This window comes from Hylobates moloch, unplaced genomic scaffold, assembly GCF_009828535.3.
Source record: "Hylobates moloch isolate HMO894 unplaced genomic scaffold, HMol_V3 SCAFFOLD_13, whole genome shotgun sequence".
Classification (NCBI taxonomy): domain Eukaryota; kingdom Metazoa; phylum Chordata; class Mammalia; order Primates; family Hylobatidae; genus Hylobates; species Hylobates moloch.
The window spans coordinates 50,362,297-50,377,305 of NW_026652288.1; the positions used below are offsets into that span (position 1 = coordinate 50,362,297).

Sequence of the window (15,009 nt, forward strand, 5' to 3'; positions counted from 1 at the left end):
CAGACCAGCAGGCAAGCAGGCAAGGCAGCCAGCTCCCTCTGGGACCCATGGCCCTCCCCTGGTTCCACCTCTACCCACCCCGCCCTTCTCGGGAAGCCGGTTGCATAACTCAGTGGGCTGTTTGGCAACATTGCTTGTGGCTTGACCTGCTGCTGCTGGTGGTGTACACACACATTATGAGGGCGAGGGTAGGGGTGGGTTGACCAGGTGTGACAAGAAGTCAGTCTTTTAGGGGGTGGGTTAGCAGCATACGTGGAGAATGATAAAATAGTAAAGATACGCGGCCATGGTTTTCTCTGTGTCGTATTCTGTCTCTGCTACCTTTGATGAAGTGGGAGAATCTTGAGAACAGGAAAACCTTAGACATCCCTGCTTTACCAGTCTTAGGCACTATCCAACCCATTCAGGCTGGCTCCTAATGTTTCGCAATTTGTAAATCAAACAAAGGAGACTTAAGGTAAAAGGGTGATTGGTCTGGATTTCAGGAATCTGAGAGGAAGGGGCTAAAGGAACCATCCCTTCCTTTGAGGGCTGTAAAGGGTGTTCTGGAGGCAGAACACAGCCCGAGAACCACAGTGAAGTCCTCTTTTTCTGTAGGAGAGTAGTGAGGGTGAGATGGGAGAGACATCTCCACCTAGCCAGTCACCTTATTGAAGGAAGGCTGTCTCTTCACTTAGAACACCCTACTTGACTATGTCTGTCCCCTCAAATAAGTAGTAGATGACCTCAAACACTTCTATGAATCCCTGTTGTTTATAGGATAAAGTACACTCTCCCTAGATTGACTCTCAAGACATTGTATAATTTAGCCCCTGTCAAATTTTCCAGGCTTATCTTCTCCTACTTCCCATCCCATACCCCAACCTAGTAAACCCAAAGTATTGCTCTGTATTTTATGCCTCCACGCCTTCACATCTTTGCTTGGAATACTCTTTTCCCCTTCTCTGCCTGGGAAATTCCTAGTTTTTCTCCACAGCCTAACTTAATTGTCACCTCCTCTGTAAAGCCTTCCTTGAATTTCACTAGGCAGAATTTATTTCCTCTTCTTCTCCACAGCACTGTATATACACCTTTATTTTTTTAATTCAAATTTATTTTTTTTTTTTTAGATAGAGTCTCGCTCTGTCGCCCAGGTTGGAGTGCAGTGGCGCGATCTCAGCTCACTGCAACCTCTACCTCCTGGGTTCAAACGACTCTCCTGCCTTAGCCTCCTGAGTAGCTGGAATTACAGGCACATGCCACCACGCCTGGCTAATTTTTGCATTTTTAGTAGAGAGAGGGTTTCACCATGTTGGTCAGACTGGTCTCGAACTCCCGACCTCAGGTGATCTGCCAGCCTCGGCCTCCCAAAGTGTTGGGATTACAGGCATGAGCCACTGTGCCCGGCCTATTTTATTATATACACCTTATTAATGTAATTCCCTGACTAGACTTGACTGAAGATACAGACTGTCTCGCTCATCTTTGTGTTCCTGGGATGTAAAACATAGTATACACTCAATAAATATTTGTTGAATGAATGAATGATGAGCCTTGTGTTATCCATAATTGTCTATGCAACACCGGTATCCTGAACCGATAATTCTTATTCAATAAATGTTTGTTGACTATCTGTAACCTGATATCATTATATAGTCAGCCACAAGTGTGACTGTTACCACTCTTCATCCCCTCTGAGTGGCCCAAATAAGTATGCAAGTGAGAGAATTATATCTGAGAGCCTACATATGTGACCCAGATTCATGCCCAAGTCTGAAGAGATTCTGAACCCACATGTAACATGAAATGAAGTCATTGGATTGCCTCCTGTCTTACCTTGATCATGCATGTGCAGTCATGATCTACCGGAAAAGGGATGGAATTCAAAGCATTTAACCATAGGTTTGGCATGGGCATTGGCCAATTCCAGCACAAGCAGGCAGCACAGGAGGCTCCTTATGGTACCAGCATTGCCTCTTTACTTCCATGGTTGTGTTGCTGGGTTGTTGGGGATCTTAGAGGAGAACTAGGCTATTGGTGGAGTCATGGGGGACACTTAGAGGGCTCACAGCAGCTGCCTTTTATCAACTAGGACAGAACATTTTCATTATTTTAACAGCAAACACAATCCCATCAGAGCATGCTGGTTGAATGCCAGTCCTACTCCAGAGTGGCACCTATCTGCTTCCCCAGTCTTCAGATGTTTCTAATTTAACTTGAACATTGTAAGAAGAAAAAATGTAAGCCGCAGATGTCAGGATTGAAGCTAGACATACAGAGTTGAAAGCCATTACAAATTAGGAGGAAGAAAGGCTCTTTTCTCATAGTCTCTGGAGAAAGATGTTTGACCTGGGGCTTTGGTTGTGTAGCTTGGAGGCAAAAAGATGAATAAGTGGGCTGGGTGAGGTGGCTCATGCCTGTAATCCAAGCACTTTGGGAGGCCAAGTGGGGAGGATTGCTTGAGCCCAAGAATTCAACACCAGCCAAGGCAATATAGTGAGACACCACTTCTACAAAAAAAAAAAAAAAAAATTAGCTGGGCATGGTGGCACTGACCTATAGAACCAACTACTTGGGAGGCTGCAGTGGGAGGATTGCTTAAGCCTGGGAGTTTGAGACTGTAGTGAAACGTGTTCATACCACTGCACTCCAGCCTGGGAGACAGAGTGAGCCGCTGTCTGGGGAAAAAAAAAAAAAAAAAGATGAATAAGGGTACTTACTGGTCTAACAGAGTTGGGTGCCATGTGGCTGGGGTGCTTTGCCTGGGAGAAAGGAGGACAAAGGACAGCTGGGGTCCCCTTTACGGGAGGTGAATAATCTCCCTGCTGGGCGGCCCCCCACCTAACTCCCCTCACACACTGACAAAAACCTGGCCAAGAAAGAGGCCTTTGTCCTGGGACATCTGAGGCTGAGGGGGGAGGGGAGAAGGCTACAGGTGAAAGGACACATCAAAGCAGCCAGTTGCCCCTCCTCCTCCAAATAGTTCCCCTGCCCTTGTTCCCAGAGCCCAGGTTTTCCGTAAATGAAGGCTATACCCTAAACGTCCAACTGCCTAGACAGCTGGGAAGCTAGACACCTGGTCCTTACCTTCAGCTGCCTTCCACCTTGATATGACTCAGTTTCCCTGTCCCTAGGAGAGCCGTGAGGACACAAGGCGACGACAACCTGTATAAAGTTTAAAGGTCACATTCGAGTGGACCATCAAGTTGGAATTCATCAAACGCATGGGAGAAACGCAGACCTGGCTGGACTCCTGGGCTGAAAAGGAGGGCTGGGAGAGGCTTGGAGCCATGTGTGCCCCCGCGGGCCAGGAGCAAGGTGGGGGCGGGGTGTGGGCAGAAACCACATCGGGCTCAAGTTTCCTCTCTTGGCCGAAAGGGGCAGGAGGAGAGGAGAGCCACGGGGAAAGGGGAGGGTTGGAGGAAGGACTGAGAACTCAGGCCGAGGGCTTCAGACGCTGGTGCGCCTGCTTGGGGCTCCTGTGCTCCGCTCAGCCTGAGCTTCCACACTCAGCGCTCAGCAATGGCCCGGGGGCGGGGCGCGGTCCTCGCAGATTCTCAAAGGTAGCCGGAATCCTCTTCCAGCAGTGTCAGCTCAGGCTCAGCCTCCCCAGAGACAACACCGGGAGCCTCATCTCTCTCCTCACCCTGCTGTGACTCCACCACAGGTGCCTGAAAGGCAGGGTGTGTGGGGGGGCGGATTCCAGTGGGATCCGAGGGGCAGGCTGGGGGATGAAGGAGGTGAGGGGGGAAAATAACCAACTTTCGGTATCCTAGGAGACCTCAGACTTTCTAGATTGCCCCTGGTTTAGGAATCTGACATATTTGGGAACTCCTCTAGGATGAGACCTAAGTGGTTTCTTGGGTGTTCTGGGATCCTTGGGGTGGAGGCTGTGAATGGGGACCAGAGAGTGGTCTCCGGAGGCAAGGCACCGCTGAGGGGCTGGGGAGTAGCCAGGAGGAATCCTTCAACTGGTGGGCTACCCTGGGGGAACCAATAGACTACCCTTTCCCCAACTCCATTCCATTACTCTGCCCTGTCTAGGCAGCTGAGAAGATTTAGGGAAAGCTGAGGAATTGGAAACACTGGGTATCTGAACCTCTGAGAAGTGTTGCAAGGTGGGGGGGTTGGATGGGAGCTTGCCTCTGGGTTCTCGCCTCCTTTGCCCTTTCTCTTCTCTGTGCCCAGGGGCAGTAGAGATCAGATGGACCTGGAGGGAGAAGGAAGACATCCCAACCCCAGCATAGTTGCTTCTAACTGGAACTCTTGGCTGCTTGGGAAATAGGGGCTTGGGAAGCAGTGGAAGAGAAGAGAGGAGGTATCAGAACTGCTGGGGCTGGGATGCCCTAGACATCGGTACCAAAGGACTGGAGTTTGGGGTCCAGGGATGAAGTGACAGCATAGCAGAAACTCATCCTCCTCTTCTTTGTTCTCACACATTTGTTTGAGTCATGCATGTCCCTAGGGCACTGAGCTCACTATACTCAAATCTCTCTCTCTCCTTTTTTTCCCCTTCATTCTCTCTCATCTCTGTGTGTCTCTCTCTCTTTGGGAGTTCTTCCTAATCTTTCTAAATATGTTGCTTACCGATTAACCAATACCCCAAGTTTTACACATCCCTCCTCATCCTTTCACTGTACCTATTGACACCTGGAGAGGTGAGGTGGTCAAATAAGCCTCAGAAAAGGGATCCTGAGGCAAGCCCCCTCTCATCGTTCCCCCTTGTTAAGGAAGTTAAGAGCCCTGGGGCAGCAGCTAAGGCAAATGTATTCCTCTCTCCATCATCCCTCTCCAAATGGTCCTCACTCTGTATTCCTAATCATGAAGCTCCACATCATTCTGTGAGTACTTAGGGATTATGATAAAAATCTTTCTGGGTAGGACCACCAGGATAAGAGTAAGGAGGATGGACTTTAGTCCCTGGTGACAACCCCATTTCTACCTAATCCATAATGTTGGGAGTAAGAGAAGGAACAGACAACCCAGTGGGAGTAAGATGGTTGTGTGACCTCAAAATGCAAAAGCTAAACTGTAAAGTGGGAACTTCTTATTGTAAAAGAAAGGGAACACAGGGAAGCCCACTTCACTTTCCCAGTATCTCCCCAGTTTCTATACCCTCTGTGGTGTTCTATTTGATCCAATTCTATCTCCCTGATCTATCCCACTGCCTGCCGGCTCTGCTGTCCTCTGAAAGGTAGGCTCTGGAGACCCAGAGGGACCCTATGCCTGGTGTATAGAACACCACCCATCCTTGAGCGTCTAGGGAAAAGCGTCCTGCTCCACCTGCCACCTGGTACAAACTTGCTACTGCACCCAAGAGCTGGTTGGAATGGATCCAGAGGTTCTCCTCAACTCTCTCTCCCCCAAACTCCTGCCTCCCCTTCTCCCCTTCTTTTTTTTTTTGAGACACAGTCTTACTCTGTTGCCCAGGCTGGAGTGTAGTGGCATGATCTCAGCTCACCGCAACCTCTACCTCCCGGGTTCAAGCAATTCTCATGCCTCAACCTCCTGAGTAGCTGGGATTACAGGTGTGTGCCACCGGACCTGGATAATTTTTGTATTTTTAGTAGAGATGGGGTTTTGCCATGTTGGCCAGGCTAGTCTCAAATTCCTGACCTCAGGTGATCCACCCACCTCGGCCTCCCAAAGTGCTGGGATTACAGGTGTGAGCCACCACACCTAGCCACTGAGACTTTTAAAATGCTGATTCCTGGGTTTATGAATTCAATTCAGTAGATTTGAAGTGGCTTTTAGGAATCTGTGTTTTTACATGTAGCCCAGGTGAATGTGGCACACAACGAAGTTTGTGACTCCCTGAGCTAGATGCAACCTACGGCCTTTAACAGCAATTAGGTTCCTAGTCCTGTCTCCATTTAATGGAAGGGACTGAATGAGAAGCAGTTTGCCCAAGGTCATGTATCTTTTTTTTTTTTTATGTGGAGTTTCACTCTTGTTGCCCAGGCTGGAGTGCAATAGCATGATCTTGGCTCACCAGAACCTCTACCTCCCGGGTTCAAGCGATTCTCCCGCCTCATCCTCCCAAGTAGCTGGGATTACAGGCATGCGCCACCGTGCCCAGCTAATTTTGTATTTGTAGTAGAGACAAGGTTTCTCCATGTTGGTCAGGCTGGTCTTGAACTCCCGACCTCAGGTAATCCTCCCACCTTGGCCTCCCAAAGTTCTGGGATTGCAGGCGTGAGCCACCGTGCCTGGCAAGGTCATGCATCTTAAGTGCCAGAGAACCCAGGTCTCCTGCCTCCTAGGGCAGGATCTTTGTACTGCACCTTAGAGTCAGATCCAAGAAGATAAAAGGAGAGATAAATGGGGGGGTTGGGGTGAGTAAAGAACTATGAAGCAAGAGTCATTGTCTCTGCCCCCTAAACCCCTTCTCCATTCACTTTGCCTTTGGGCAATTTCCGCCAGAACCTGGGTGGAGGAGGGTGGGGTTCCGGTGTTGAAATGGCATCCTGGACAGACATAAACACCCCACCCACTCTGCCCACTGGCAGAGTTGCCTACACCAACTCACATCTCTGGGAATGGCAGTAAAACAAGGGGTTGGAGGCAAGGGCTAGGGGAGATACTCTTTCAAAAGGATCATTTGTAGTTCCTACTAATTTTGTGGTAAGTCGAAGAGAAGATTCCGTATTAAATTGCTGTGGTGGGCCATCCTTGTGGTGAGTGGTCTAAGGTCATGCAATTTGAGGTCATACAATCCTATCCTCTGTCCTTCTTTTTCTTTTCTTTTCTTTTTGAGACAGAGTCTCACTCTGTCGCCCAGGCTGGAGTGCAGTGGTGCGATCTTAGCTCACTACAACCTCCGCCTCCTGGGTTCAAGCAATTCTCCCTGCCTCAGCCTCCTGAGTAGCTGGGATTACAGGTGCCCACCACCATGCCTGGCTAATATTTGTATTTTTAGTAGAGATGGGGGTTTCACCATGATGGCCAGGCTGGTTTTGAACTCCTGACCTCAGGTGATCCACCTGTCTCAGCCTCCCAAAGTGCTAGGATTACAGGTGTGAGCCACTACACCTGGCCTTTTTTTTTTTTTTTTTTTTTTTTTGAGACAGGGTCTTGCTCTGTCACCCAGGCTCGAGTGCGGTGGCACAATCATGGCTCACTGCAGCCTTGACCTTTCAGGTTCAAGTGATCCTCCCACCTCAGCCTCCTGAGTAGCTGGGACCACAGACGTGTGCCACTATGCCTAGCTAATTTCTGCATTTTTAGTGGAGATGGGTTTTCACCACGTTTCTCAGGCTGATCTCAAACTCCTGGGCTCAAGCGATCCTCCCACCTTGGCCTCCCAAAGTGCTTCCCCTCTCCCATGTTTCCCTCATCCTAGCCTGCTTCCCTTTACTAATATGGCACGGTATGTCTGTGTGCATGCGCATACACACAATGTCTGACCGTAGAGATCAGGAAGACCTTGCCAAATCTACTTGGAATCTCTTGCTGACAGCAGGGAAAACAGATGCAAGGAAGGTGGGTTTCAGGGAATAGGGAGGTAGCATGAGGAGACGGACTGACAGAGAAGAAGATAAAGGCATGGGTGAGGGTTTGCTGAGAATTCTAAGCTATCCAAGCAGAAAGGGACCTCCAAGGTCAATTTGTCCAGCTCCCTGGTTTTACAAATGAGGAAACGGAGGACCAGAGAAGTGAGATGGCTTGCCCAACATTATGCTGCTGCTTTGTGGCAGAGCTGCAACTAGAAGCCAGGTCAAAAGAAAAGGGACTGGAGGGCAGTGTATATTCAAGGCTCTAAAGATACATTACCGAGAAGGAGAAAGAGAGACTGACACTCCACAGAAAGAACTGATGAATGTAGACTTCCAATAGAGGTTTGGAGTATGAAGATACTCCAAAGTATCTAGGGGAAGGTGCCTAGAAGACATTATAGTCAAGTACAGTCAGGTTCTAGACCTCATCCTGCTATTATTTATCAGCTTCAGTCTCAGTTTCTGATGTACCTTTAGAATCTTTGTGAAAACCAGTCCTTTTTTTTTTTTTTTTTTTTTGAGACATAGTCTAACTCTGTCACCCAGGCTGGAGTGCAATGGCGCGATCTCGGCTCACTGCAGCCTTCACCTCCTGGGTTCAAGTGATTCTCCTACCTCAGCTTCCCGAGTAGCTGGGACTACAGACATGTGCCACCCCACCATCCCCAGCTAACTTTTGTATTTTTAGTAGAGACAGGGTTTCCATGTTGGCCAGGCTGGTCTCGAACTCCTGACCTCAGGTGATCCACCTGCCTTGGCCTCCCAAAGTGCTGGAATTACAGGCCTGAGCCACCGCGCCCGGTGCAAACCAATCTTATAAACTAAGCTTGCAACACCAGCACAGTTCTTAACAAGTGCTTACTAAGTCTTTACTAAGGTTGTTAAATTACCTCAGAAGAGGAAAGACTTCTGGTTGTATGGGTTAAGGTATGGCCCAAATGACCCTGTGAGGACACAGGACAGAGGTCCAGTGTCTCCAGAGCCCATTCCTTCTGTGCCTCTGCCGCCTGCAGCTGATAAACCTCTTATCTGGCCCAGGCAGGGGAGCCCAGGGCCAGGATAGGAGAGGGCAGAGCTGCTATCAGCCACCAGGCCTGGGCCATATCTTGGAGAGGGGGAGGAGCTGTCTGCTTGCCTCTTTCCACAACATGCTCTTGGGGATCCTCAAGCATATACTGTCATCATCTTGGAAAGAAAAGGCTGAGAACGTACAACTGAGGACAGAGGAGGAAAGCAGGGTGACCCCTGATGTTGCCCTAGAAAATGGAAAACAAAACACAGCAAAACAGAAAAACAGAAGATCTGACTCTGCCTTTAGCCAGGAAAACAGTTTGGGGGAGTAAAAAGTAGTAGGGAAAAGAGTGGGCATTTTGCCTGGAAAAAAGGTAAAGACCTCCTGTGCTACCAAGGGAACTGACTGTGGCCATAGTCGGCGAGGTGGAGATCACACCACAGGAAAAGACTTTCCATCTTAAGGATTGGTTGATGAATCCAGCATGAGTGAGGATGGGGAGGAGGCAGTTTCTCCTTCGCTCAGGGGAAGCTGGAGGGAGCCCCTCCAAGGAGGTAGTGCAAACTTGCTGACCCTAGCAGGTGTAGCTCTAACACGTCTTTTCCTTTGACACAGGTTTCTAGAGCCATCTGGGCTTTCCGGGAACCTGGACCAGACTCTGGCCCAGTAGGATGTCCCCCTGTCCTCCCCAGCAGAGCAGGAACAGGGTGATACAGCTGTCCACTTCAGAGCTAGGAGAGATGGAACTGACTTGGCAGGAGATCATGTCCATCACTGAGCTGCAGGTGAGTGGGGGGGGGATAGGGCAGGGGAGGCGGTGTGTCGGGGAAAAAAGAAGCAGGGAGTTGGCCTGGACTGAGGCAGAGGGCGGGAGCAAGCAGGACTCAGGGCTGGTAATGCTCCAGGCCCTGGGAAAGGAAGGGCTGGGAAAGATCTGGATAGAAGACACTGAAGAACGTTGAGGAGGAGGAGTGGAGGAGCAGTGGTGGGGAGGGAATGATCTGATTGGGAGTGCAGGCTCTCTCAGCAGCCACTTGACTCACATATCTCTCTGCCCCACCTCCTGCTCTCCCTCCCTTGCTCACCTTCTTCTCTTCTGACCTGCCTCTCTGATCTTGCCATCTTCTTCCCTCATTACCTCCGCCTGCCCTTGGCAACTGGGCCCATTTACCCCAGGTAGCAGAGCAGTAGTTCAGGGGCCTCAGCAAGGGGAGTCGGACTATGCCAGGGTCCTCTCCTCCTGCTACTTGGACAAAGGGGTGTCTGTTGGCTTAACAATGATGCCTTTGTCCCCAGCTGGGCTGGAGCAGGGTGGCTCCCCGATGTGGGTTGGGGGCCTTGTTTCTAGCATGTTCTCTACTCCTCGCTGCACCTGGGCAGGGACAGAGGGACTGAAGAGGAGAAGGCAGAGCTTGTGCTGGCTCCCCAAGGTGCTTCTTAACCCCCAGCACCCCCCCTTTTACTGCCCTGCTACCATGCTTAGCACACTCAGGATCTGCCCTAGGCCCTCTTCCCACACAGCAGCTCCCTCTGCTGGGCATCCGGGGCATGGCCAGGATCTGAACTTGACCCTTTGACCCTAGATAACTGCAGCAGGAAAGGGTTCTGAGGGGTCATCTTGGATAAAAAGGCTTTGACTTCCTGAAGGAAATAAAGGAACATGAGCCATTTCTTTTTTTTTTTTTTTTTTTTGAGATGGTGTCTCGCTCTGGCGCCCAGGCTGGAGTGCAGTGGCTCAATCTTGGTTCACTGCAAGCTCTGCCTCCGGGGTTCACATCATTCTCCTGCCTCAGCCTCCCAAGTAGCTGGGACTACAGGCGCTTGCCACCACCCCAGCTAATTTTTTGTATTTTTAATAGACACGGGGTTTCACCGTGTTAGCCAGGATGTTCTCGATCTGATCTTGTGATCCGCCCGCCTTGGCCTCCCAAAGTGCTGGAATTACAGGCCTGAGCCACCACGCCTGGCCGAACATGAGCCATTTCAACCCAGTAAGAGCTTCTCCAAGGAGAGTTCATAATTGTTCCAATGTTAGGCAGTCTTTTCTGCAGTCCAACCTCAGTGACTTCCATTCTTGCTAAAGCTGCATTTTTCGTTTTTTCTTTTTTTGAGAGGGAGTCTTTCTCTGTCGCCCAGGCTGGATAGTGGCACTATCTTGGCTCACTTCAACCTCCGCCTCCGGGGTTCAAGCAGTTCTCCTGCCTCAGCCTCCCAAGTAGCTGGGATTACAGGCGTTCATCACCATGCCCGGCTAATTTTTGTATTTTTAGCAGAGATGGGGTTTCAGATGGGGTTTCACCATGTTGTCCAGGCTGGTCTCAAACTCCTGACCTCAGGTGATCTGCCGCCTTGGCCTCCCATAGTGTTGGGATTGTAGGTGTGAGACACCGCTCCTGGCTTTAAGCTGCATTTTTCTTGCAACAACTGTATCATAACTTCGCAGGAAGCTTCCAGTGATTTGCGGCAACTTTGTTTCCTTGTTACTACCTCACTGGGTCTTTCAGAAGAATCCAGCTTGGTCCTGAGAGAGTGTTGGTTTCTCTTCCTTAGTCTATCTCCAAATCTCTTTGTGTCTTTCCTTGCAGGGTCTAAATGCTCCAAGTGAGCCATCGTTTGAGCCCCAAGCCCCAGCTCCATACCTTGGACCTCCACCACCCACAACTTACTGCCCCTGCTCAATCCACCCAGATGCTGGCTTCCCACTTCCTCCACCACCTTATGAGCTCCCAGCATCCACATCCCATGTCCCAGATCCCCCATACTCCTATGGCAACATGGCCATACCAGTCTCCAAGCCACTGAGCCTCTCAGGCCTGCTCAGTGAGCCGCTCCAAGACCCCTTAGCCCTCCTGGACATTGGGCTGCCAGCGGGGCCACCTAAGCCCCAAGAAGACCCAGAATCCGACTCAGGATTATCCCTCAACTATAGCGATGCTGAATCTCTCGAGCTGGAGGGGACAGAGGCTGGTCGGCGGCGCAGCGAGTATGTAGAGATGTACCCAGTGGAGTACCCCTACTCACTCATGCCCAACTCCTTGGCCCACTCCAACTATACCTTGCCAGCTGCTGAGACTCCCTTGGCCTTAGAGCCCTCCTCAGGCCCTGTGCGGGCTAAGCCCGCTGCACGGGGGGAGGCAGGGAGTCGGGATGAACGTCGGGCCTTGGCCATGAAGATTCCTTTTCCTACGGACAAGATTGTCAACTTGCCGGTAGATGACTTTAATGAGCTATTGGCGAGGTACCCGCTGACAGAGAGCCAGCTGGCGCTAGTCCGGGACATCCGACGACGGGGCAAAAACAAGGTGGCAGCCCAGAACTGCCGCAAGAGGAAGCTGGAAACCATTGTGCAGCTGGAGCGGGAGCTGCAGCGGCTGAACAATGAACGGGAGCGGCTTCTCAGGGCCCGCGGGGAGGCAGACCGGACCCTGGAGGTCATGCGCCAACAGCTGACAGAGCTGTACCGTGACATTTTCCAGCACCTTCGGGATGAATCAGGCAACAGCTATTCTCCTGAAGAGTACGTCCTGCAACAGGCTGCCGATGGGACCATCTTCCTGGTGCCCCGGGGGACCAAGATGGAGGCCACAGACTGAGCTGGCCCAGAGGGGTGGAACTGGTGATGGGATTTCCTTCATTCCCTTCTGATAAAGGTACTCCCCAACCCTGAGACCCAGAAGCAGCTGAGTTCTCTAGACCAGAAGAGGATGACAATGGCAACAGGTGTTTGGAAGTTCCAAGGTGTGTTCAAAAAGGCTTGCCTTGAGGGAGGGCTGGAATCTGTCTTCCCTGACTCAGCTCCTCAGGTCTTCAGCCTCCACCACGTCTAAGCTTTGGTCTATAAAGTGCGCTACAGAAATGGCCTTTCACTGTGTCTTCCTTCTTGAGGGAGGGTGGAAGCTGAGATAACTATCTGTTTGAATCTTACAAAGTTCATTTCATTCTCCCCAGAGCTCTGTATGAGAGGTACCATAAAATTTGGGCTTGAGGCCGACCATGGTGGCTCACACCTGTAATCCCAGCACTTTGGGAGGCCGAGGTGGGCGGATCACAAGGTCAGGAGTTCGAGACCAGCCTGGCCAAAATGGTGAAACCCCATCTCTACTAAAAGTACAAAAATTAGCCGGGCGCGGTGGCGCACGCCTGTAATCCCAGCTCCTCAGGAGGCTGAGGCGGGAGAATCACTGGAATCCGGGAGGCAGAGGTTGCAGTGAGCCAAGATTGTGCCATTGCACTCTAGCCTGGGTGACAGAGCAAGACTCCATCTGCAAAAATAAATAAATAAATAAACAGGCCGGGCGCGGTGGCTCACGCTTGTAATCCCAGCACTTTGGGAGGCCGAGGCGGGTGGATCACGAGGTCAGGAGATCGAGACCAAGGTGAAACCCTGTCTCTACTGAAAATACAAAAAAATTAGCCGGGCGTGGTGGCGGGCGCCTGTTGTCCCAGCTACTCGGAGAGGCTGAGGCAGGAGAATGGCGTGAACCCGGGAGGCGGAGCTTGCAGTGAGCCGAGATTGCGCCACTGCACTCCAGCCTGGGTAACAGAGCGAGACTCCTTCTCAAAAAAAAAAAAAAAAAATTAAAAATAAAATAAAATAAAATAAATTTGGGCTTGAGCAGTATGGGGATCTACCACCTTCACCTCCTTTTCAGAGTGAGGGGCCATGGATGATCTGAAGAACCCCACACTCCCTGGTGGTGCCCTATCTGTACAGCTTGGAGAGCTGCCCAAACTAGCTAGACACCGTGTGCAAATGTTCCTGTTTACGTCTCTTTTCTCTCAATTCTCCCAGCACAAAAAAGCCCAGAATGACCACAGGCCTTTCTTTTTTTCTTCCCCTCCTGCTTACCTCTCAGCCTGGGTCCTCCTAATGTGCCAGAGTTCTCTCAGAAGACTGAATGGGCTGTTCTTGGCTGGAATTTATACATCAAAAGTTCAGAAGATTTCACACCCAAGCTTTGGTAAAACCTGCTCCACAGTGGAGTAAAATATTCATTCCTGTGAAACGTTTTCTCTGGTTATGTTAGACAAACACTACCCAGATCTTTTTTTTTTCTTTTTTCTTTTTTTTGAAAGAGTTTTGCTCTTGTTGCCCAGGCTGGAGTGCAATGGCACGATCTTGGCTCACCACGACCTCCACCTCCTGGGTTCAAGCGACTCTCCTGCCTCAGCCTCTGGAGTAGCTGAGATTACAGACATGTGCCACCATGCCCATCTAATTTCGTATTTTTAGTAGAGACGGGGGTTTCTCCATGTTGGTCAGGCTGGTCTTGAACTCCCGACCTCAGGTGATCCATCCGCCTCAGCCTCCTAAAGTGCCGAGATTACAGGAGTGAGCCACCATGCCCGGCCAACACTACCCAATTCTTGTTTTGGGGCCCTCCTTTTCTAGATCCTTAAAGATCTTTCTTGTTGGCTCAAGCTTGTAATCCCAGCACTTTGGGAGGCCGAGGCGGGCTGATCACGAGGTCAGGAGATCGAGACCATCCTGGCTAACACGGTGAAACCCCGTCCCTACTAAAAATACAAAAAAAATTAGCCGGGCGTGTTGGCGGGCGCCTGGATCTTTTTTGTTTGTTTTCTTTGAGACGGAGTTTCGCTCTTGTTACCCATGCTGGAGTGCAATGGCATGATCTTAGCTCATCACAACCTCTGCCTCCCGGGTTCAAGCGATTCTCCTGCCTCAGTCTCCCAAGTAGCTGGGATTACAGGCATCCACTACCATGCCCAGCTAATTTTGCATTTTTAGTAGAGATGGGGTTTCTCCATGTTGGTCAAGCTGGTTTTGAACTCCCGACCTCAGGTGATCTGCCTGCCTCAGCCTCCCAAAGTGCTGGGATTACAGGCTTGAGCCACTGCCCCTGGCTTTTTTTTTTTTTTTTTTTTTTGAGACAGGCTAGAGTGCAGTGGCGCGATCTCAGCTCATTGCAACCTCAACCTCCACCTTCTCTGCCTCAGCCTCCGGAGTAGCTGGGTTTACAGGCACCTGCCACCACGCCTGGCTATTGTTTGTATTTTTAGTAGAGATGGGTTTCACCATGTTGGCCAGGCTAGTTTCGAACTCCTGACCTCAAATGATCTGCCTGCCTCGGCCTCCTAAAGTGTTGGGATTACAGGCGTGAGCCACCGTGCGCAGCCTAGATATTTTTTATTAGTCTATTTTGCTTCTTCTTGAAACAGAATATAATTCACTAAGTTTCAGATTCCTTAGCCATATCAGTTAAAGTCCAGTCAAACCTCCCTGATACGACCCAATCTCCTTGCTTGGAGTTGTATGGTCTTCAATATTCCCAGTCACTGAATTACACAGCTTACCTTTTCAGAATATTTTATGTTTACTTTTTATTCAATTTTACTAGCTCCATTCCAACATTAAAACCTTATATCCAAGTTCTGATCTAGACACCACAGGCTGAGGTGGGAGGACTGCTTGAGCCCAGGAGCTTGAGACCAGCCTGGACAACATAGGGAGACCCTGTCTCTACAAAAAAAAAATTAGTGGGTGGGTACAGTGGCATATGC

At 50.3% G+C, this 15,009-nt stretch overlaps 1 protein-coding gene across 2 annotated transcripts; it reads left to right on the forward strand.

Moving 5' to 3' along the window:
• The first annotated feature begins 3,431 nt into the window (after positions 1–3,431).
• On the forward strand, positions 3,432–12,343 carry NFE2 (nuclear factor, erythroid 2). Of its 2 annotated transcripts, XM_032173506.2 has the most exons (4): positions 3,432–3,646; positions 4,168–4,297; positions 9,103–9,272; positions 11,073–12,343. In XM_032173506.2, the coding sequence occupies exons 3-4, from the start codon at positions 9,159–9,161 to the stop codon at positions 12,078–12,080; spliced, it is 1,122 nt and encodes a 373-aa protein (XP_032029397.1). In that variant the 5' UTR covers positions 3,432–3,646; positions 4,168–4,297; positions 9,103–9,158; the 3' UTR covers positions 12,081–12,343. The 2 variants fall into 2 exon arrangements, with proteins under 2 accessions (XP_032029397.1, XP_058282863.1); XM_058426880.1 differs by lacking the exons at positions 3,432–3,646; positions 4,168–4,297; positions 9,103–9,272 and adding an exon at positions 9,829–9,917.
• Positions 12,344–15,009: the final 2,666 nt, after the last annotated feature.

Excerpts from the sequence above, each read along its gene's own strand:
- NFE2 (XM_032173506.2), top strand. The coding sequence starts at position 9,159 with ATGTCCCCCTGTCCTCCCCAGCAGAGCAGGAACAGGGTGATACAGCTG. Across the intron at positions 9,273-11,072 it reads TGTCCATCACTGAGCTGCAG|GGTCTAAATGCTCCAAGTGA; the intron begins GTGAGTGGGGGG and ends CTTTCCTTGCAG.